The 25,415-nt window shown below is 35.3% G+C and overlaps 1 protein-coding gene across 1 annotated transcript; it reads left to right on the top strand.

The window, feature by feature from the left end:
- The first annotated feature begins 599 nt into the window (after positions 1-599).
- On the top strand, positions 600-18,107 carry LOC123552256 (guided entry of tail-anchored proteins factor 1-like). Its single transcript, XM_053541759.1, has 5 exons — positions 600-730; positions 10,280-10,445; positions 11,636-11,703; positions 12,050-12,164; positions 12,967-18,107. Exons 1-5 carry the CDS (start codon positions 650-652, stop codon positions 13,074-13,076), a joined length of 540 nt encoding a protein of 179 aa, XP_053397734.1. The 5' UTR covers positions 600-649; the 3' UTR covers positions 13,077-18,107.
- Positions 18,108-25,415: the final 7,308 nt, after the last annotated feature.

Genomic DNA, 25,415 nt, shown 5'->3' with positions numbered 1-25,415 from the left:
GTGTAGAGCGTCAATAAGACTGTCCCTGGGCGCCGACCAATATTACGGTGTGATAGTGGCGCCTTTTCAAACAAAAATCGGCTGCAATGATAAAGCTGCCGATTACGGCCTACGAACTGTTATTTATTTTCATCGAATCTGCGAGAAAAATATGAGAGGAAGCTTTTGAAATCGTTTTTTTTTTCTCAAGAAAAATACAGTCTTCTCTAATGTAAATATCAACATTTTATATGTAATGTTACAATATTTATATTTATATATCTACAGTGTACATCATGTCCATGTATTATTTATCTGTGTACATCACCTGACAATAAAGTGTCTCTTGAAGAGAGCAGCTCTATATTTTCTAGGCAAAAATTAGCATCTCGAGTTAATATACGACACACTTAAACTGTGTTTATCGCTTGAAAAAAGAGAGTAAACGATGGATCCTATGGTTGTTTAATATGCACAGATGCTTAAAGATTACAAACAACCGTTTTCTATATTTTGCTGAAGTAATTGTTGTCATCAGGTGTAAAACGTTTAGAGTGAGTATACTGTGAAGGGGCAGGTAATCCTAGAGTAGACTGTACCGTAACAAAGGACGGATTATATCCAAATTGCAGTTGGAACATCTCACACGTCGTCGTAGGGAGACTCCAAAATGTTTATGATGATTTTTATTCTCCTTTTGGTTATATTTTTCTCATATCTGCCTTCATATTCGTCAAAAATATCAAGAAGTGTAAGTATACAACATTGCAGTGGTAATTATGCAATAAATATACAATACGTTTATGAAATCTTAGTTAATGTAGCAGTGTTTTCGGATATGCGTATCATTTGGCTACTGACATTTAAAAAAAATTATATAGGCTAGCCAATATATAAATATGATGAAAGTTATGAGACATTCGGGGAAGCAAAATATATGGCAGTGAAACTTGCAGAAGTTTTATATTCCATGCAATTTTTATAATTTCATCTCGGCATCTGCTCCAAATATCTAGAGTGGTGGAACCTATGCTCGCGGTATTCCTATGCTCGCGGTATTTCGATAATTACGCTCTCTGCAGAAGCACTGATAAAAATATTTCACCATGCTATGTTCAACACCGACCAGTGGTGAAATGCATTTGCAACAAACGTAGCGATAGCCGCTCGTGCCGCTCACGTGACGTATACAGCAGCCGATACATTTTACGCAATCTTTATCCGTCGCACAAATCTCACACAAATATGTCAAAATCACTCAACTAAAGTTAGTTTTTTAGAAATCGTGCATTACGTTCAGATATAAGATACATTTAAGAGCAAGATGTGATGAATGTGACGCCTGGCTACACTACGAGTGCCTTTCGAACCATGAAAAGATCGACGTTGATCTTAGTATTTTGACAAAGTCCAAATGGTTATTTCTGAGATGTAGGGAGGAGTAAATTTCCTACACACAAAAGAAGTGTAGAAAACATTAGTGAATTAATCACTGTCGTTGTTTGAATCTTTAATACTTGAACATTCTGTTTTTAAATAACATTATCATACGTCTTTAAGCTTTGTTCTAATAGTGACTCCATTACTATAAGGGAAATATACACATAGAGGCACATACTAAATTTTATCCTCATTTCTTTTGTTTTTCACATAATAAATGAGTAATGTTCTAAATATTATATTCGCATATGCTTGTTTGTTCCTTTTTAGCCTGCTGAATTTTTTTTTCGCCCTTAGTTTAATCGATATAACATACCGCCAGCATGGGTTCCCTTCAGGGCGAATTTTCACCTTTTCACGTATGCCGTGTCGATAGCTCACGAGACGACTAAGTCCCGTGATGACACACATCAACAATATGTTTCGATAAAAGGAGGATAACTTTATGTTTTTGCATAGGCAAGTCGAAATAATAATTTTTTCTTGCTTCTTAAAAAGATTATATATGTACAAAATACCGCGAGCATAGGTTCCGCCACTCTAGATCCTCTCTGTAGTTTTGGCTACCATGTGCTGTTTTCTCATATTCTCGAGGCAAGTCAAGTAAATTTTCTCGTGATTTGTACATAGTACAGTAATGCATGTCATTATCAGAGGTGTTTATTGATCAGTGTGTAGAATTTTAGTGTTTCCTGCAGACTCTAAAAGGGGCATGGTGCTTCCCTTGAAAAAGGACACTTTTAACGCGCGGTTTGGCATTGAAAGAGCATTCGTGCAAGTACGCTTGTCGGCGTCAGTTTACAGGCGCCATTTTACATACTATTTTCACACTGCATTTGTGAATCTTTCATATCTCAGATATGGGGTAGATATTTTGTATTATTCTTTAGATAATTGATCAGGTCGGATATCCGGGCACTTCAGCGTATCGCGTTGCGTAGCAACAAGCGGAGGTGACAGCAAACGCTTAATTGTAATTGAAAAGCGTTTCATGTTTCACTAGTGCTGGTTGTTTTTCTTTGCTTAAAGTAAAATTTTGGGCAATATTAATAAGTCAGTGAATTTATAATGTAGCATGATGTTCCAGAAATCACTCCCGAGAAAGAAACCTTTCTTTTTTAGGTTTCAGACGTGATATTCATCATTGATCCGTGTAAGCTGCCAGGTCTCATATTTGTGACGGACTGGATGAAAATTATAATTTAAAAAATCGGAGGTCTTTTTAAAGTAAATAAAACAGAAAATCTATTTCATCTAATTAGGTTTCTCCATTCATTTCACTTTTCTCGTTCTATTTAGTAGCCTGCCATTAAAATAGTTCTGAAAGCCAGATAGCTTATACTGTGGTGTCAAAAGTGATTCAGTCACTCCAAATTTAATCAAATCAACACCTCTTACCCAAGTTCTCATTCGTATGAAATTTAATGAGAGGTGTCATAATTTAAAGCTTAATAGCACATTATGCGTAAATACTGGAGAAGGGATTTTTTTCTCCCTCGAAGGGTATCAGGATCACAATAGCATTTATAACACAAAGCGGTTTTTTATATGTTACAATTGTTTTAAATGTAATATGACATCTAGAGCTACTGTGTTACACGCGGAGATAAAATGATATATATAATTACTGCATGCTAGTTTCTTTTTTACGAAAAGCCAGGACGTATCAATAAATTGATGACTTCCAATTACGAAAATACTAAAAAAAATACTGATCTCTGTTTTGTCAATTATTTAAAACTGAGAACGATAATTTGCACGCTTTGTCTAGAATAATGTTAGTCATATCTTGTAGTTTTCAATATCCATTTTTTTTGTTAATGTATTAGACTGTCACAATTGACTGCTTCCACATACCACAAAATTAAAGCATTCATTCCAGTCATAAATCACTATGGAAACCAATCAGTATGTGGTATATTGATGAAAATCAGTTTTGACCAGTTCCTAATGACTATCACTTTTTAATAGATTGATTTCCTGTTTGTTTTATCCCTCTGATGTACCCCTTCGGGGCCTTATGGTAATTTCCTGTCTTATCCGTTTGATGTATGCCTTCAGGGTCTTATGATATTTGGAAGATGCACATTATTGTTATTTGCGTGTCAGTTGACAAAGGGATTAATAGAGCTATACATAAAAAAACTTTAACCAATACACGTGCCCGAACATTTAGTTCATTTGAAACTTTAAAATCAATTCACCAAACTATTTTTTGGCTGGAAGGACATTTCTTCAAAAAAAAAAAATGTCTGCAATAAGATTACATATAGAATAAAGTATAAGTTTTCAACTTTGTTTAAATGACTTTCATACTTAATGTACTTCGACATTATAGCATTTTACATTAACAAAATAAAATATATCGCACAAATATATACACATATACCGTACATTTCAGAAAATGGCAACAATATAATTATTTCAGAGCATTAAAACATTTAGAAAATCAGCTTATTTAAAAAAGACATAAAAATATCAGAAAATTAATTTACTATTTATTTGATCTGTTCTTTCTTAAAAAGAAAAAAAAATCAAGACACTTGAAAGAGATGAAAGAAACAACTGCTACGATTTCAAGCAAAGAAGTTGAATAAAAAAAAATGTTTTGTTCTCAGATATTTAGTTTAGATTAATATATATATAGCAAACTGAGAAAATGTTGAATAAGCTTGGGAACTTGTTTTAATTATATCTGATCCGTAGCGCCGAAGAGCAGACAATACATAATCTGTCACTTTTTCCAGACCGTTTTAAAATGCCACAAAATCAATTATCACAAAAACCTTACTTTTTTTGAAAAATATATAGATTGTACCATAGCGTAAGGACTGCAGATGATAAAAAAGATGACTCTTGATTTGTTTTATTTGAGAATTAAAACATCACAACCCACACCGCTAGTTAATTCGCTACGAATTGCGAGGTCCTGCTTTCACCTCCAAGGTAATTTGCATAATCGATTGCTCCGGATGTGACGTCACGCCGACCTGATCAATGCCTACCATGTTGTTGTGAAAGAGCTTTCCGTTCTTTTGTGCAAAGATGACACAGATGATTCATACTTTCAAACATTCTTATTCTGTTACCCTCATGAAGTGTTGGCTTGCATTTTCAGAGACAGATATCAGGTGATAATTAATAAGCAAGTTTTATTGAACAACTATCAATGCACAACTTTATTTTGTCAATCATCACATATCATTTCACCATTGATTTACGTTAAGAGCATAGGCAGTTTGTCAGATCTACATGTAATCAGTGACTTTGTACCTATATCGCTGATTTAACCCATTGTTCTTCATTGTCAGTAACATTTAGACGACAAATCGACATGGAAAGTTATATTTTTCTAGTGTTTTGGGCATGCGAAAACGAAAGTAGAATGCGACGCAAAAAGTACATGCTGTGAAATTTGCTAGATTAGATCGTCTGCCACTATTTTTATCACTCCCTCGTGGCTCGGAAGTTTCTGCAATACATACACTAGTTTGAATCAGTGACTGACTATGAATCTGTTTTCCATCTAGTCATACAGTATTAAGTAATATAAACATAAATGTGAATACCTATGGTTCATTGCGAGTAATAACTCAAAATTTCAGCTTGCTTGACACATGCCGCCGTGCACTTTCAACTTAAATTCCGGCCTTATAAAATCATTTTGACAAATTATTTACGAAAACAAAACTAGGAACTTGCATTTTTAGTTTATTCGTTTCAGTCTCGATCAGTTTTTATAACTTAATCGCTAAGTTATCTGTTATTTTCATACCAATGTATGTTTTCAAATTTTCAAGATGGGGGCGACTTCTGCATCGGCGCGTCATGAATGTGCTTTGGAAAGTACGACTTCGTAATTATAAATCAAGACATTGGTCGATTTTAATGAATATGGTATCATTCTAAAGTTTAAAAGTTTATCCTATTATTTTTATAAATGATATCCGTAAAGGAATAAAATAAATCTTGTAGATAAAATCGATATAAAATATTTTGAGTCGGGTCAATTTTCATGGGTTGGTCGGCAAAGGGCAAACATTCATAAAACATTGTTTTCAATATTTTTATTTTTAAAGGCCTAATGAGCGCATTGAAAATGTGCGACAATCAATCTGCATTTTAAATGATTACAACCTTTTAAATTAATTATCGTTTAATTGAACGTTTCAGTCATCTCTTCCGTAAAAAGGCTACATGCAGCTTCACCGCCGACGTGCTAAAAACAACAAATTTTCATCTACTATTCCCAATTAATGGTATCATAAAACAGTAATTGATTGCATAATCCTGTCGGTTCTTAATCAGGGTCTTTCACGGTTGATGCACCCACGTGTCACCTGTTGATCAAAGCCGCTAATTGATGGTACAATACATGGAACATGTCCCATGGACATTGGCTATCCAGGCTGGTTTTGAAAGGGCACTTGTCAAGATAAATACACAAGCCTGATAGAATAAAAGGGCATGTGGCGCAAACGGGTAGTTTGAAGGGCAGCACTTCAAATGGGGCTTGGCACTGCGCCATGTTAAAAAGGCCTGCAGGAAACACTAAAGTTTATTGATAAACAATGCGAAGAGCAGCGTATTATCGTGCTTATACCACTTGTTAATTAGCTGTATACAGCTTATGTTGAATTTTTAGCTCGACTATTCATAGAATAGTAGAGCTGTTGGACTCGCCCATGCGTCGGCGTCCGCGTCCGCGTCTCGATTTGGTTAAGTTTTTGTATGTAAGCTGGTATCTCAGCAACCACTTGTGGGAATGGATTGAAACTTCACACACTTATTCACTGTGATAAACTGACTTACATTGCACAGGTTCCATAACTCTGTTTTGCTTTTTTACAAAATTATGCCCCTTTTTTGACTTAGAAATTTTTGGTTAAGGTTTTGTATGTAAGCTGGTATCTCAGTAACCACTTGTGGGAATGGATTGAAACTTCACACACTTATTTACTGTGATAAACTGACTTACACTGCACAGGTTCCATAACTCTATTTTGCTTTTTCACAAAATTATGCCCCTTTTTCGACTTAGAATTTTTTGGTTAAGGTTTTGTATGTAAGCTGGTATCTCAGTACTCACTAATGGGAATGGATTGAAACTTCACACACTTGTTCACTGTCATGATCTGACATGCACAGAGCAGGTCCCATAACTTTATTTTGCTTTTTTACAAAATTATGCCCCTTTTTCAACATAGAAATTTTTGGTTAAGTTTTTGTATGTAAGCTGGTATCTCAGTATCCACTAATGGGAAAGGATTGAAACTTCACACACTTGTTCACTGTCATGATATGACATGCAGTGCAAAGGGTCAATAACTCAACTTTGCATTTTACAAAATTATGCCCCTTTTTCAACTTAGGAGTTTTTGGGTTAAATTTTTATATGTAAGCTGGTATCTCAGTACCCACTAATGGGAATGGATTGAAACTTCATACACTTGTCCACTGTCATGAGCTGATAAGCACTATGCAGGTTCCAGAACCCTATTTTACGTTTTTACTAAATTATGCCCCTTTTTCGACTTTCTTATTCATTCAAGCGACAAGGCTGTTAAATAGTCGAGCGTTGCTGTCCTCCGACAGCTCTTGTTATATGTCCTGCCAACTTAAAATAAAACTTTTCTTATCTCATTACTGAACAACACGTTGGATAATTAAAGTCATTATTTTGTGTGCTTGATACGATTATATGAGTTGGTCGGTCGTTACGATCTATAGCAAATTTATTATCATTCAGCCCAAATGAAAATGCTTTAAATAAGCAGAAATTATAAGTATTGAATAGGTATGGCGAATGAAATTTAAAACAGGTATTTTATCAAGAATTCAAGGCTTACTTTCGTTTTCTTTATTTGTCACCTGTTTTCTTGACTGTGATTTTCAGACATTTCTGTCATTTCTTATGAGATTTTCTAGTGCAATCTGAATAAGAAATCTGCATTTAAGAAAAATATGACAACTGTTGGCAAAAGCAGTTCTTATTTTGAAGCATTTTTCGAAAATAAAACATGCAAAGGCACCAATCCCCACCCACTGCAATGTGCAAAATAGGATAACTTGAAATATGAATTGCTTAAAAAAATCTAATGACCAATGCACTTGTTTTAGATAAAGCAGGGCTTTTCATCAGAAAATTGGGAAGAGGCCTTGGCCTTTCAAATTCAGAAACTTATGCACGATAATTGTCCATTTTTGGAAAAATAATCAACCAGAAGTAAACAAAGAAAGACAAATTAAATTTATCTCCCCTGAAACACTGACTAATATCCAGGCCATGGAACATAATGGATTAGACTGGTAATGCGTCACACTTTGTTCTGTGCGCTGTTAGGCTAAAGTGCAACAAAAAATAGATAACAGACAAACGCTTCCTCTGGAAATACTAAAATGTAAACAAAATCTTACCTTGCATTTTTGGAAATATGTCTGCCACAGTTGGGGAAAAAATAGTATCTTTTTGGATTTAATATAGGCCTCTGCTATATAAGGATGAAAAGCCCTGTTAAAGTCTGAAAATTGCATTTATAACAGTATAGCTTGACCCCTGAAAAGCTGATCCTGACTCTTGAAAATCTGATTTTGATCCTTGAAAATTTAGGCTGAAGAGTCAATGACACTTGAATTTCAGAACCTACCAGATGCCCTGCTATGGACGAACATCTTTTTATTGTTAATCTTTTGTATGTAGTTAGTATTTCTGCAGATGTAGAAGATTTGTAATAATATTTCCAGGTAACTGAACACGTTTTCATTAGACAGCTCTTTTTAAACTTTATAGTACATTATAGTCAAAAGAGTTGTAAGACTCTCATTCTGAGTCATTGTCTTTTATTCAGGCAACCTAGGAAATTTGACACAGCAAAGTGTCAAATTCTTGACTCAGTTTTATGAATAATTTATTACATGTTGTACTTCAGTTTTGTAATAAAGCCTCACCATATCTTGAGACTTATTTTTAGCTCACCTGTCACAAAGTGACAAGGTGAGCTTTTGTGATCGCGCGGTGTCCGTCGTCCGTGCGTGCATCCGTAAACTTTTGCTTGTGACCACTCTAGAGGTCACATTTTTCATGGGATCTTTATGAAAGTTGGTCAGGATGTTCATCTTGATGATATCTAGGTCAAGTTCGAAACTGGGTCACGTGCCATCAAAAACTAGGTCAGTAGGTCTAAAAATAGAAAAACCTTGTGACCTCTCTAGAGGCCATATATTTCACAAGATCTTCATGAAAATTGGTCAGAATGTTCACCTTGATGATATCTAGGTCAAATTCGAAACTGGGTCACGTGCGGTCAAAAACTAGGTCAGTAGGTCTAAAAATAGAAAAACATTGTGACCTCTCTAGAGGCCATATATTTCACAAGATCTTCATGAAAGTTGGTCAGAACGTTCATCTTGATGATATCTAGGTCAGGTTCGAAACTGGGTCACGTGCAGTCAAAAACTAGGTCAGTAGGTCAGATAATAGAAAAACCTTGTGACCTCTCTAAAGGCCATATTTTTCATGGGATCTGTATGAAAGTTGGTCTGAATGTTCATCTTGATGATATCTAGGTTAAGTTCGAAACTGGGTCACGTGCGGTCAAAAACTAGGTCAGTAGGTCAAATAATAGAAAAACCTTGTGACCTCTCTAGAGGCCATATTTTTCATGGGATCTGTATGAAAGTTGGGTCTGAATGTTCATCTTGATGATATCTAGGTCAAGTTCGAAAGTGGATCACGTGCCGTCAAAAACTAGGTCAGTAGGTCAAATAATAGAAAAACCTTGTGACCTCTCTAAAGGCCATATTTTTCATGTGATCTGTATGAAAATTGGTCTGAATGTTCATCTTGATGATATCTAGGTCAAGTTCGAAACAGGGTCATGTGCGGACAAAAACTAGGTCAGTAGGTCTAAAAATAGAAAAACCTTGTGACCTCTCTAGAGGCCATACTTGTGAATGGATCTCCATAAAAATTGGTCAGAATGTTCACCTTGATGATATCTAGTTCAAGTTTGAAACTGGGTCACGTGCCTTAAAAAACTAGGTCAGTAGGTCAAATAATAGAAAAACCTTGTGACCTCTGTAGAGGCCATACTTTTCATGGGATCTGTATGAAAGTTGGTCTGAATGAATTGATGATATCTAAGTCAAGTTTGAAACTGGGTCAACTGCGGTCAAAAACTAGGTCAGTAGGTCTAAAATTATTAAAATCTTTTGACCTCTCTAGAGGCCATATTTTTCAATGGATCTTCATGAAAATTGATCTGAATGTTCACCTTGATGATATCTGGGTCAGTTTCGAAACTGGGTCACGTGCGGTCAAAAATTAGGTCAGTAGGTACTATAAAAATAGAAAAACCTTGTGACCTCTCTAAAGGCCATATTTTTCATGAGATCTTCATGAAAATTAGTGAGAATGTTCACTTTGATGATATCTAGGTAAAGTTCAAAACAGGGTCACATACCTTTGAAAACTAGGTCAATAGGTCAAATAAGAGAAAAACCTTGTGACCTCTGTAGAGACCATATTTTTCAGTGGATCTTCATGAAAATTGGTCAAAATTTTTATCTTGATAATATCTAGGTCAAGTTCAAAACTGGGTCACATGAGCTCAAAAACTAGGTCACTATGTCAAATAATAGAAAAAACGACGTCATACTCAAAACTGGGTCATGTGGGAAGAGGTGAGCGATTCAGGACCATCATGGTCCTCTTGTTTGAATTAGTTATTACATTGAAAAAAGAGTTTTTTTAAGCTGAAGAGAAATCACATACATATCCAAATGGCATTTTCAATTTTTAAAAAAAATATTTCATTAAAAGTTCAGAGATTGAAAAATAATACTCACTTTAATATTACAGATTGGTGGATATTTTATACACCTGACAGATGAGGAGTTGAACCTGAGACAGCAGGTGAGAGATCTGAAGGCAGAGCAAGGTGCCGTCAGTATGACAGATGAGTTTGCCAAGTATATGAAACTACAGAGGAAGATAGACAGACTAGTGGACCAAGTGAAAAAGATGGGTAGGAATAGAATTTTCAGCTTGACTGTTCAGAGAATGAGGGTCAATGTCACTGGGGTCAGAGTTTGAAGGAGTATTAGTTCAAGTTTTGTGGCAAGCTTCTCCAATTCTTCATATCTTCCTTTTTCATATATTTTTTACACTTGCGTGATCTTACTGTTTAATATTATTTGTTACATACCCTTCCCCTCACCTGGAAAAAGTAGCAAAACAATTTCCTTCCTCTTCAATCATTGTTGCTTTGTGCACCTTCACTCCTGCATTACATTCCCCATCTACCTCCTGTACACACATACCTCATGAGCACAGGAAGAACAAATCTCTGTAGGTTTTTTTTTTGCATTCACAATCATCTGTCATTTTACAGTTCTAAATTTATTCACCAGTTGATTGGGGCAGCCATTGAAGTTTACGGCTTTATTGATGTTGAATGACATATGTGAAAGGGTTTGATTTGTAATGCAAAGTGTTATAAAGCATGTTGAAATAGGTGATTTTCAAAATAATGAGGTTTTTTCTTTTCTCTCACTTTACTTTTATTCAGTTCAGTTTTAGAAAGTGTTTTTGGGCAATTTTTATCCAAATCAAAGTAGTCAATAAATGTGTGCAATTTCAACTTAATGGCTTAAAGTTATATTAAATCATATAGCTAAATTTGTCCCCTGTTCACACCAAAAAGTGTGACATTTTACATGAAGGCTAGTTTTCAGCTGTGTTTTACTTTTTAAACCCAAGCTTTAGTGTTTTAGCTTTGATTTTTTATGTAGCTTAAACTTTGCACATTTAAGCAAACTACTTTCTTTCATATACTACATCTTATTCTTACCAATATTTCACATCTAGGTTTGAATTTTCAACCCCTATGTCAAACTTCTGCTTCATTATTTTGAAAACCACCCAAATGTGAAAAAAATTATCTAGAAATACAGTAGGCTAAGTCTATAATAAGCAGGGTAAAATTGTGACAGCTTCTTTCAGAGAATGTAAATTTTTCTTTGTTGTAGTTGCTGCACTCACTATTAAGACAAATTTGTACATTTTATTAATATGTGTAATTAATGATAAAGCTGAATAAGGATTCAGTGCACACATATTACAACTTACATAAATACATACAGAATGCAAGATGTGTAAAAGTCATTGCAGACTTTTAGGTCAAGATTATTCAGAAGTTTGTCTATAATATTTCAGGGTCTTCAAGATCTCAGAAGATTACCATGTTCTCAATGGGTGTGAAGATGGTAATCAATGTATTACATGTAAGTTTTAAATGTGATTTCAATTGTTATGATTGATCAGCTGCAGCACAGTTTAGTAGTATGCCAGTTTGTCAATTTAATGTTAAATTCAAAGAAAAGCATAGTCTAACTTTGATCCTTAGTAACTTCTCTTCTGATACTTTTAATGTCAATATATTTTGTATCAAAAATTTGTATTTTGCTTTGAATGGTAACATGTTTAAAAGCAATGGTTGACAAATTTGCCATGTCTTTGTTTTGTTCATATGAAAATACCATCAATTCTTCGGGCAGGCTTTGTACAGTTCTGCTGTGAGAAGGTATTGAATATTTCTGTAGTATTAATTCAAGAATTATGTGTTTTTAGGGCATTGTGATGATTTCTGTGATCATTTTCTACAAGAATGATCCACTGTACATGCTGCCAGAACAATGGTTTTACCCTGTTAACAGATTGATAGCATTTCCTACTGGAGTACCAGGTATATCTCGTTACTGTCAGTTGTTTTATTTATAACATTTTAAGTTGATGTTTGTTTACTGTTTAATTTTGATTAAAATATGGTACATGTATTAACATAAATGTTCACACCTGAATAAGATAAAAAAAATCATATGAACATAATTATGGTGTTGAATTAAATGTGTCAGAATGGAAGTTCTCAAATGAAGTTGTTTGAGGTGAAAAATTTTGGAATTGTCATGTATACAGCATTTGGGATAAAATTTCACCGAAGGGCATTTTATTACTTCTGTACTTTATAAGGAGTATTAAATTTGGGATATTTGGTGAAAATGTATATGTCAATATGTTTTTACCAAAGTCCACTTTTGCAGTACAGTTGAATATGTGCTAAGACTACCTCTCAATACAGGCCACAGTTTTCACTTTCAGTTTACAGTGTAAATTAACCTGAAGAGACAACCAGGTTTTTAATCACTGTTGTTAAATTATTAAATAGTTAATTTTCATGTGTCAACCAACAAAATTAAATCCCAACAAAAATAAAAATTCACATTTGTATTATCAGTAATATTTCAAAACCGCTACCTTAAGTCCTGGCGAAATAGCTGTTTCGACCTGTCACCAGCACTAAGAAATTAAATGATTTTACAGTTTTGCAGTTATAACAAATGTTTAGTTGAATTCTTAATTTTCTGAAGGAACGGCCTACAAACTACAGTTGTGTGTCTGTAGAAGTTCACAAAACAATGTTAGCTGTAGATTTGCAGGTAAATAAACATGTCACTGGCTAGGTTCTAAATTAGGTCATTTTCTTTCAGGTGGTATAGGTGTCACATGTTGGATACTTGTGTGCAGTTCAGTTGTGTACAGGCTGAAGAATTTCATCAACGTTCAGCCATCGGCACAAGAACTCAAAGTGGATTCATGATACCTTGTGTTAAAAGCGAAACAAGTTCAGTTATAATGTATCACCCAGAATAGTGGAAACCAGTGATCAGAATGTTAGGATACTGCTGCTAGGAGATGAAATGATAGTGTTTTAACCTTTACTATGCTAACTTTTTAAAATGTACTGGTCCATCATTCAGTTTGGGCAGAACCGCTTATTAATTGAAGGGGTGGTCACTGAAAATTAAGTGACTGAATAGCGAACAGTGCAGATCATGACCAGCCTGCACGGATGTGCAGACTGATCTTGTTCTGCACTGGTTGCAAAGGTAGAATCACTTGCCACCAGCAGGTTAAAGGTAAAGAAGTATCAGTATTTTATGTACTGTGCCACTAGAAGTTTTGTATTTATGAGATTTACCGATTCACTTTAGCACGATTTTAGCCTGTGATTAATTTTTGGATTCTGGACTGGTCAGGGTATTAGAATGATCTTAACATGACATTAAGAAGCGTAGGTTAGAAATGTTTTCACAAGGGCATTCATTTTACGGAGTTTTGTACTGTAATATTTTTAATCTAAACAAATAGTTTTTCTTTCATCAAGATTATTGTGTTCTCCGGCTGCTATTGTCATTTAGCTTTTATTTAACCGTTACTCAGTGTAAATAAGTATTTTTATTCAGGACCAAGTACTCATCCTGTCATACATATTTGTTGCAGTTCCATGGCTCATCCAGTTGTTATATTACCTGCACTTCGGAGAAAAAACTGATTTTATGTAAAGGATTAAGCAATTGTCTTAGGTTTTTATCAGTATAGGTCTCTTATATAATGACCATCTTTGAAGTATGTTACATGGTGAGGAATCTTGGAACTGAAGTTTAAAATTTGTGGTAAAAACCCCTACTGTAAATGTGAATGATAGTGGGTAAGGTTTTTTGCTATATGCTCAGTTGAACCCTTACCATGCTAAATTTCTGTAATGAACTTGTCCATCTTACAATTTGGACAGTACCATTAACTGTTAAAAAGAGGTGCTTACCAAAAAGATATTGGCTGAATAGCGAACAGTGCAGATCATGATTTGACTGCACGGATGTGCAGGCTGATCATGATCTACACTGGTTGCAAAGGCAGAATTAATTGTGTCCAGCATGGTAAGGGTTAGAGCTGATCAGTAGCTGTATTCTGATTTATTTATATTTATTTTTATGTCTCTCAGACATATTGATTTACTCCTCTGTGTGTGTGTGTCTGTCACAAATTTTGTCCGCACTCTTAAGTCGAACATTTCTCATCCGATCTTCACCAAACTTGAACCAAATGTTTTTCATCATAACTCCTCGGCCAAGTTTATTAACTAGCCAAATCCCCCAAGGCACTTCAGAATTATGGCCCTTGAATTACCCAAAATCAGCCTTTTTACTCTTCAAAGGTATATTTGTAGTGAGTAAACAGTATATAAAGACTGAATTACTATATAGATGAATAGGCAGTTGTGGGAGACATGCGCTTCTCAAAAGCAGCTCTAGTTGCTTGTGTTTTTGATCTCTACTGAGATGTTTTATAGGAAATTCAATATTTATTGTAAAATGATATAGTTTTTTGGACTCATTTTTAGCTTGACTATCTGAAGAATAGGGGAGCTATCCTACTCGCCCCGGCATTGGCGTGAGCGTCACACAAATGTTAAAGTTTGTGTACCACCCTATATATTTTCAAAGTCCATTGAGGTATTGCTTTCATATTTTGCATACTTGTTTACCATCATGACCCCAGTCTGTAAAAAGGAGGAGGCAACTCTGTCAAGCATTTTGACTGAATTATGGCCCCTTTTCGACTTAGAATATGCTTATTGTAATGTTAAAGTTTTACTCATAGCTTATTAGCTCATCTGATTTTTTGAAAAAAAATGATGAGTTATTGTCATCACTTGAGCGGTTGTCGGCGTCGGCGTCTGCGTCGGCGTTGCCTGGTTAAGTTTTATGTTTAGGTCAGCTTTTCTCCTAAACTATCAAAGCTATTGCTTTGAAACTTGGAATACTTGTTCACCATCATAAGCTGACCCTGTATAGCAAGAAACATAACTCCATCTTGATTTTTGCAAGATTTATGGCCCCTTTTGTACTTAGAAAATATCAGATTTCTTGGTTAAGTTTTATGTTTAGGTCAACTTTTCTCCTAAACTATCAAAGCTATTGCTTTGAAACTTGGAATACTTGTTCACCATCATAAGCAGACCCTGTACATCAAGAAACATAACTCCATCTTGCTTTTTGCAAGAATTATTGCCCCTTTTGGACTTAGAAAATCAGTTTTCTTGGTTAAGTTTTATGTTTAGGTCAGCTTTTCTCCTAAACTGGCAAAGCTATTGCTTTAAAACTTGCAACACTTGTTCACCATCATAAGTTGACCCTGTACAGCAAGAAACATAACTCCATCCTGCTTTTTGCAAGATTTATGGCCCCTTTTGGACTTAGAAAATATCAGATTTCTTGGTTAAGTTTTATGTTTAGGTCAACTTTTTCTCTTAAAGCTATTGCTTTGAAACTTGCAACACTTGTTCACCATCATAAGCTGACCCTGTACAGCAAGCAACATAACTCCATTCTGCTTTTTGCAATAATTATTGCCCCTTTTGGACTTAGAAAATCATTTTCTTGGTTGAGTATTATGTTTAAGTCAACTTTTCTCATAAACTATCAAAGCTATTGCTTTAAAACTTGCAACAGTTTTTCACCATCATAAGTGGACACTGAACATCAAGAAACATAACTCTATCCTGTTTTTTGCAAGAATGATGGCCCTTTTTAGACTTAGAAAATCATGGGTAGGACAATATTTCTATTACACAAAAAAAATCAGATGAGCGTCAGCACCCGCAAGGCGGTGCTCTTGTATTATACTATCAAGCACTGAGAATAGTCAAGCGCGCTGTCAACTGACAGCTCTTGTTAAATTAAAAAACAATTCTCTTCCAAAAATGGCAGCTTCTGTGTACATGGCACTTTTGTAATTTCTATTTCTAAGAAGACAAGAGAATGAAACCAGTGACATGAGCAGTTTTATGTTATACATTTTTATTTATTTTTGGCTCTAACTGCCTTCGTTTTTACTTGAACACATTAACAGATAAACATATGTATAAATTGAACACATATAACAGAGAATCAGCTTGATGTACATGTACATATTTTGCCAGAACATTATTTATTTTAGCTTGCCTGATTTTTAGCTCACCTGAGCAATGCTCAGGTGAGTTTTTCTGATTGCTCAATGTCCGGCGTCTGGCGTCTGTCGTCTGTCAACATTTAGCTTGTGTATGCGATAGAGGCTGTATTTTTCAATTAATCTTCATGAATATTGGTCAGAATGATAACCTTGATGAAATCTAGGCCGAGTTCGAAAATGGGTCATCTCGGGTCAAAAACTAGGTCACTAGTTCAAATCAAAGAAAAACCTTGTGTATGCGATAGAGGCTGTATTTTTCAATTAATCTTCATGAATATTGGTCAGAATGATAACCTTGATGAAATCTAGGACGAGTTTGAAAATGGGTCCATGGTTCGCACAGGTCCTTGAAAGTCCTTGAATTTGATCCTAAGTCCTTGAAAAGTCCTTGATTTTTTTCTTCCAAAAATTCCCCTTGAAAAAGTCCTTAAATTTTGCTAAAAACGGGGGAGCAATCGTATTGTAGGGGAAAAATACAAAAAATAAATAATAAATAAGTCAAAACGAGCGAAAAAACGGTGTAAAATAAAAATACATGCACACGCACGGAGGGAATGCTAGTTGAACACCGTTTCGGTACGGAAGTTAGATACGGAATAGCGATTTTCACAACGTTAAAATATTATGCGCAAGGTCATTGTAGCGTGACTTATCAACAACAACAATGAGTGGCCCAAAAAATAAATGTAGTTTCGCCAATAAATGGCTTACACAGGATGATTATTCATCGTGGTTAAAGGAGTTTAAGTCAGACAAGCATAAGTGTATGTGATAAACTCATTGATGTCTGAACTATGGGAGAAAGTGCGTTGAAATCACACGCGAAAACAAGAAGTGAAGTACCTTGCGGACAAATTGAAAACTAGTCTTGAGAGCTTGAAAGACTTATAAGAAACATGTATTAAGTATGTATACCGGCAAATATAGCTCATAAAAGGTAATCCCATTTAAGATCTCATAAAGGTTAAGATATGCTGTTGTAGCTTATGGAAAATAAAACTGTTCTGTAACTTTCTTCTATCATAATGCCTTATGAAGAGCCTAAATGGTTTTGTAATTTAAGATTTAAAGCGATTAAAATAGTCCTTGAAAATTGATAAAAAGTCCTTGAAAAGTCCTTGAAAAATCCTTGAATTTTTTTTGCCAACTCCTGTATGAACCATGGGGTCATCTCGGGTCAAAAACTAGGTCACTAGGTCAAATCAAAGAAAAACCTTGTGTATGCGATAGAGGCTGTAGTTTTCAATTATTCTTCATGAATATTGGTCAGAATGATAACCTTGATAAAATCTAGGCCGAGTTCGAAAATGGGTCATCTCCAGGGGTCTAGCTAGGTCCAATTTTTTGGGAGAAGTCACTTCTCCCTCAAGCTGATTTAGGGAGAAGTGAGGAGACTTTAGGGAGAAGTGGGAAGACTTTTCCTACTGCAATGATGTTGAGTGATTTGAAAGGTGGCTGTAATGTTCTTGATAAAAAGTATTGATGTGACCATTCATTTCTTAGTTAGATCATTTCCCATACAGTGGTTATTGTTTCGTTAAAAAATTCTGAAAAAAGTCGTTTTCAAAATTCAAGCCGATTCTGTAAATGTAACCCGCCGAATTTTGGTTATATCTTGTATGAAGTGTTTATTATTAACACCGAGTCATTCACCGAGGAATGTCAGTATCTCACTCGAATAAAACTGAAAGTAAACTGTGTAATCTAGAAATACATATTCAAATAAATTCATCGATGGAAGTCAATTTAAACATAGTTTATACATTACATGTCGTTCTTTTATCATAGATAACAAATAATTGTGTACCAAATTCCAATTAATCGCATGGTTAATCAGCAGATTCTTTAAAAAAACTTTGCTTTTTGCACTCAAACATGTTGACAATTAAGAACGAAGTGTCAAAGATGTAAACGCGACGCTAATTGGCTGAACACAATCAACGAGGTGTATCGGATAATTTGATTCGCTTTCACACTTCTCGGGAAAATCTCGCAAGTACCTGAAGTAGGCGGAGCTTAAATTATGCTCCCGGCGTGTGTTTGTGTATTCGGCACTCGATATGACACCGTGCAAATTGTAAACAGTCCGGGTAGCACTAATTAGTGAGTTCGGAAATCAAGAAAATCGGGCGACTTGCATTTCGCTTTGAGGTTAGATTTGAGCAAAGTTTGAAGTTCTAGAGCGCCTATTTCGCTCATGTCGCCCACTCGCGAGAGCCCTGATCTCAGGCCAAAAACTAGGTCACTAGGTCAAATTGAAGAAAAACCTTGTGTATGCGATAGAGGCGGTATTTTTCAATTGATCTTCATAACTTTTGGTCAGAATGATTACCTTGATGAAATCTAGGCCGAGTTCGAAAATGGGTCATCTGGGGTCAAAAACTAGGTCACTAGGTCAAATCAAGGAAAAACCTTGTGTATGCGATAGAGGCTGTATTTTTCAATTGATCTTCATGAATTTTGGTCAGAATGATTACCTTGATGAAATTTAGACCAAGTTCAAAAATGGGTCATCTAGGGTCAAAAAGTAGGTCACTAGGTCAAATCAAAGAAAAACCTTGTGTATGCAATAGAGGCTGTATTTTTCAACTGATCTTCATGAAATTTAGCCAGAATGATTACCTTGATAAAATCTAGGCCGAGTTCGAAAATGGGTCATCTGGGATCAAAAACTAGGTCACTAGGTCAAATTGAAGAAAAACATTGTGTATGCAATAGAGGATGTATTTTTCAATTGATCTTTGAAATTTGGTCAGGATGATTGCCTTAATGAAATCTAGGTCGAATTTGAATATGGGTCATCTGAGGTCAAAAACTAGGTCACTTGGTCAAAGCAAAGAAAAAACTTGTGTATGTGATAGAGGCTGTATTTTTCAATTGATCTTCATGAATTTTGGTCAGAATGATTGCCTTGATAAAATCTAGGTCGAGTTTGAACATGGGTCATCTAGGGTCAAAAACTAGGTCATATCTAAGAAAATGCTTGTTTTATCGCAAGAGACCAATTTTTTGGTCCAATCTTAATGAAAATTGGTCAGAATATTTGTTTCCATGAAATCACTAGGTCAGACATGTTTTACACTGTTATGGTGTGTTTCTTAGGTGAGCGACCTAGGGCCATCTTGGCCCTCTTGTTTAAAATATTCTATGAGCTTTTTTACTGTTTTGATTTTTTAAGATATCTTTAATTATGTTGGTTTTGTGGCATTAAATATAATTTTCCCTGTGAAAAAAATGTTTTTCAAAATACTACATAATGTTTGCATGGAAGTTGCTTTTATGCTAATAAGAACAAGTTTTATAACAGTCATTCAAAAAATAAGTCAAAATTGAAATTTTAAAACTTTTTGGTGTGCAGAATGGCTGAAATTTATGATGGAAATAGCTTATTAAATTGTTTCTGATGATAAATTTGAAACAGAAAAATAATAAAAAAGTTCTTTGGAGTGCTTTAGAATGATGTTATAGATGGATGACATTGTCTTATATTTATAGAGGAATTAAAGAAAACATTTTGATGGAAAAGGAAGATAAAACAGTAGTTCAGAATTTCTTTGCCTTATTGCCATGTCAGCTTGTGTCACAAAGTGCAATAAACTATTATGATGTTCTTCTGTTTCTTATTCTTGAACAATGCTTCTTAAAAAAAACAGGTCCGATTTTAGATGTTAATAGTTGCTAGGTCAGAACCAGAAGACAGTTGAAATTTAACTTTAAGAAAATACAGTGTATGTCTTAGTTTGCTCAAATTTCAAGGATTGTGATAATAAACAAAATAGTTCTCAGGTGTGAGCAAGTTATCCAGCTGTGAGCAAGTTTTCTGGCTGGTTTGTGTTAGAACCGGGTATTTGAAAACTGTTGGATGAGGACTTACTGGGGTGTATCTTCACCATTAAATTAATAAGTTGTCATAGGATATAAATTGTATTTGTGTGTCTTCAGTCCCAGCAAATCAAATAAAAATGCTGGTCACTACTTGGAGTTAACAAAATGCAAATATGAGATGTGAAATTGTACCCCCAGATACAAACTAATGAGGACTACTTAGTATCCTGTTATTAGTCCCCTACTGGTTGAAAACCAGTTTCGGGGACTTTAGGAATGCGCTTTTCCGTCATTCCGTCTGTCCGTCCGTCCGTCTGTCCGTCCGTCCGTCTGTCTGTCCGTCCGTCCGTCTGTCCGTCCGTCCGCAATTTCGTGTCCGGTCCATAACTCTGTCATCCATGAAGGGATTTTAATATTACTTGGCACAAATGTTCCCAATGATGAGACGACGTGTCATGCGCAAAACCCGGACCCCTAGCTCAAAGGTCAAGGTCACAATTGGAGGTCAAAGGTCAACAGGGCTTTTTTCCTGTCCGGTCCATAACTCTCCCATCCATGAAGGGATTTTAATATTACTTGGCATAAATGTTCCCCATGATGAGACGACGTGTCATGCACAAAACCCGGACCCCTAGCTCAAAGGTCAAGGTCACAGTTGGAGGTCAAAGGTCAACAGGGCTTTTTTCCTGTCCGGTCCATAACTCTCCCATCCATGAAGGGATTTTAATATTACTTGGCACAAATGTACCTCATAATAAGACGATGTGTCATGCACAACTTTCAAACCCCTAGCTCAAAGGTCAAGGTCACACTTAGCAGTCAAATGTTAACATAGCATGAACAGGGTCTGTTTCGTGTCCGGTCCATAACTCTGACATTCATTAAGGAATTTTAATATCACTAAGCACAAGTGTTCCCCATGATGAGACGACGTGTCGTGCGCAAATCCCAGATCCCTAGCTCAAAGGTCAAGGTCACAATTGGGGGTCAAAGATCAATAAGGTTTTTTCCCTGTCCGATCCAGAACTCTGTCATCCATCAAGGGATTACAATATTACTTGGCATAAATGTTTCCCATGATGAGACGACGTGTCATGCGCAACACCCAGTACCCTAGCTTAAAGGTCAAGGTCACACTTTGAGATCAAAGGTCAAGAGGATTTTTTTCTTGTCCGGTCTATAACTTTGTCATGCAAAGCAGGATTTAGATATCAGTTGGCACAATATTCCCCTGGATGAGACAACATGTCATGCGCAAGAACCAGGTCCCTAGGTCTAAGGTCAAGGTCATATTTAGAGGTCAAAGGTCAAATTCAAGAATGACTTTGTACGGAACATTTCTTCTTCATGCATGGAGGGATTTTGATGTAACTTGGACCAAATGTTCACCACCATGAGGCACCCTTGTTTTTAGAATTACGTCCCTTTGTTTTACTATAAATAGATTTTATTGTAACTTTTTTATTACTGGCGGTAGAGAAAAATCGTGACCACTTTTCTGTGGTACAGCATGCATGTTACATCCAATTTTTAGGTGTATTTTGACCTATCTCTACCTGGTAAAGAGTTTCTTGTGGACTTATATTATATAGATTTTTTTTTTTTTTTTTTTTTTTTTTAAAGATTAATTTCCGTTTGTTGTTACTATAAATAACTTACATGATAACATTTTTATAATCAGCCAAAAAAATTCAACATGAAAACAACTATAGGTTTTTATATATATAAATTTTAATCCAAGTGTTTTGTTATAACATATTGTATATATAGTACAATATTGTTTATACATCATTGACAGATATCAGTTCATTATGTTATACTGCAGTAGAGAAAATTAGGTGCCCTCCAGTAGGGGACTTTGTATTGCATGGCAATACTTCATTCACTTGTTCCTTTCTGATTCAGTTAATGGTGGCATACAGCACTTTATGAAATTTCCTCATTAAGATCTTAATGGTTTATATCTTTTTTAATATATAAAGAAAGTTTATAAACCTAGAATCTGCACATTTTTGGAAAGTTATTTTAAATCTTCAAATGACTACAGGAAGGTGAAGGTCATTGTAAAGGGAATAAAATGACTACAGAAAGGTGAAGGTCACTGAGTAAAGGGAATAAAATGACCAGCAAGGTGAAGTCACTAAGTAAATGGAATAAAATGATTACAGAAAGGTGAAGGTCACTGAGTAAAGGGAATAAAATGATTACAGAAAGGTGAAGGTCACTGAGTAAAGGGAATAAAATGACTACAGAAAGGTGGCCACTGAGTAAAGGGAATAAAATGATTACAAAAGGTAAAGGCCACTAAGCAATGGGAATTAAAGGGAATAAAATGACTACTGAAAGGTGAAGGTCACTGAGTAAAGGGAATAAAATGACAACAGAAAGGTGAAGGTCACTGAGTAAAGGGAATAAAATGACTACAGAAAGGTGAAGGTCACTGAGTAAAGGGAATAAAATGACTACAGAAAGGTGAAGGTCACTATGTAAAGGGAATAAAATGACTACAGAAAGGTGAAGGTCACTAAGTAAAGGGAATAATATGACTACAGAAAGGTGAATGTCGCTGAGTAAAAGGAATAAAGTGACTACAGAAAGGTGAAGGTCACTGAGTAAAGGGAATAAAATGACTACAGCAAGGTGAAGGTCACTAAGTAAAGGGTATGGAATATCTAACTCGGCTTCAGTTGTTGAACTTTGCTTACTGATGGAGGTGGGGTGGGTGTGGGAGGCAAAAACCAGTGAGTGCGACCGAAAGTCTTGCCGCATTTTATTCAGTATTTTCTGCTTACATTATATGTTTAGAGATTTAAAGGACTTTTCCAAAAAGTGTAGGAATACTTGTCGGCAATAATATCAAAAGATATGAACCACTGAAGATTTTAGGGAAGAAAATCTCATATATGTTTCATACGGCGCCTTAGCGATGTTTCAAATCATAATGTATGTATAGTTTCGTAAGTAACCCGTAATTATGCAGGGTTATTATGCACATTAACCTTGTGGTATTGAAGTTATTTTACATGTTTGGAAAACATGACTGCAATGGCGCCCCTTTTAACTATAGTGAATAAATAAATATCTTGGCCGTTACAGACAGACATACTTCTGTGGTTGTCAATTGCATTTCCCATTTTATAGCAAGTTTTCAATATACTGTTGCTGAATGATCTGTCTTTCAAATATCTGAGGCTGTTCTGGCGCACATACACGCATTCTAGACGGTAGCCTTTGTATAATCGGTTTTCTTTACCGTGTACAAAGAGACAATTAGATATACATGTATATAGTCATCCTTACAGCTGCGCATGTACAGTATTTTATTCAGTCACGAGTATACTCTTCCAGAGTGATGATGATGATTTGCAAGTATAAATAATTCGTGTTCCTTTTTGTCCATCCCTATTATTTAGACGGTAAAAAGATGTCAGGAAGAACATTCTCTGTAAAACTACACTTTTGTAGATATTAAATGTTCAACTTGATAACAAAAGGCATAAGCAGTAGCAATGTTTGTAAGCAAATGCGAAACATCCTGTACGACATACCCGACAGATCAAGGCCACTTTGGTTAAGATCACAGATTTAGGTTGTATGTATTTTGTATATCCACCTAACATCCTCTAAGTCATTGAAAGCATTTTCATAAGTCTAGCATTGTTTAGTTTATTCAAATGACTGGTAGGTGGCATGCCTCGGGTCTGAGGTTCAAGGTCAATGTCAAACAGCTTTATTCCGTGTCCTCTCCAAACTCTTGACTGCTTGAAGTCCAATGTACTACTGGGACAACTTGAGTATGAAAAGAATGGGAATTACTGTATAACCATTGCATAATCTTGCAACTAATATGATAGGAACACTTGGTTTTGCTGTAGATCTTATATCAGGTATCAAAGCTTTGGTTCCATATCTCATATTTTTATTTCGATGGAAATGTGATGTGATACCAAACATTTCAGTCCTTGGCACCATATAATCTGTACTTTTGTGGTGGGTCGTAAACCCCAGAGCAACAAATCAACAGAACTACTGACAGGATTCTCAAAACAAGCAGCAATTGATAACCTAATCAAGACGAGGTGCATAATGCACGCTCAAGGTCACTAGGTCTAAGGTCATACTCGGAGGTCAAATGTATTGTACTCTTTACTTAGTGCCCCTTCGTATCTTCTTAGCTGCCGGAAAGGTAGTGGTTATTGTTTAGTTCCTCAAGAAAACATGCAGATCGAACGCTTTGCATAGAAATAACTTTCAGTAATATGCCGTCGAGTTTATTTAGAACTCGAATTACTGTCACGAGAAATATTTTCTACGGAAGCGCTTTTGGGCCTCGTGTTACATGTTATACATATCAACAGTTTGCAATAAAAACGCGTACTGTGACAAAATTTTCATAGCATTTCAACAATTTTTTATCGCACTGTAGAGATAATTATACAATTGTCAAATAAAATAGTGTGTACGTAACATATACTAGTACATATCTTTACATGTGATAATGCAATGTCGAGATAAAATATGGCGAAAAGTCTATCGTTTTCGCATCATGTAGGGGGTCAATTAACGTTTCCATACATGAGCATGAACTAAGTTCACTGAAGTGAGTAGATAATATAAGTACACGTGAATTATGTGTGAACTCTGCAAAATGTGACGACAAGTATGTTGATTTATGACTATTGTGGTCACGATTACATTTTGTAAATATAATGACCTTCAATAAAACAACAATCAACTTGGTGAAAGGACAAATCAGTTATATTTTACCTTCTGTTCGTGTGGAAGTGTACGCTACTAAACTATGATAAAACTTTTCTGGATCATGTCACTGCATATTGATACTACAGTGCTTTAAGGTATAGAGAAAGCTAATAAACATTTCCTACATTCCAATTCAAAGAAATTAAATTTTATAGTTTCTTTTTGTACATCATAAGGAAAGTGTCTATCCTTTTAAAAACATTCAACATTTAATAAAAACTTCTTTTTTTCTGTCCTTACCATTGTTTTCATACACACGGATAGCTTTGGCCATTTTTTTAAATAAAAAAGACCATCTTAACAAACTTTCCAGGATCATGTGTTTGCAAACCAGTAAAAGAATGAGATGAAAATTTATTCAGTAATTTAAGTCTAATCCTCTATACCCTGAAATCCGCTATATCTTCGTCTTTTAGTTTTGTATAACGTCATTTACATTTTCACATCATTTTTGGGATGACGTCTATTTTTCTCAACCTGTGCATTCTTTGGATACGTAGTATGCTGTCCTATTATCTTGAATGGCGTACTCAATAACGTTTATGTTCACGTGTGTACC

This window comes from Mercenaria mercenaria, chromosome 4 (assembly GCF_021730395.1).
Source record: "Mercenaria mercenaria strain notata chromosome 4, MADL_Memer_1, whole genome shotgun sequence".
In the NCBI taxonomy this organism is placed as follows: Eukaryota; Metazoa; Mollusca; class Bivalvia; order Venerida; family Veneridae; genus Mercenaria; species Mercenaria mercenaria.
The sequence above is the reverse complement of the archived record's forward strand: the minus strand, read 5'-3'. Positions and strand labels throughout refer to the sequence as shown.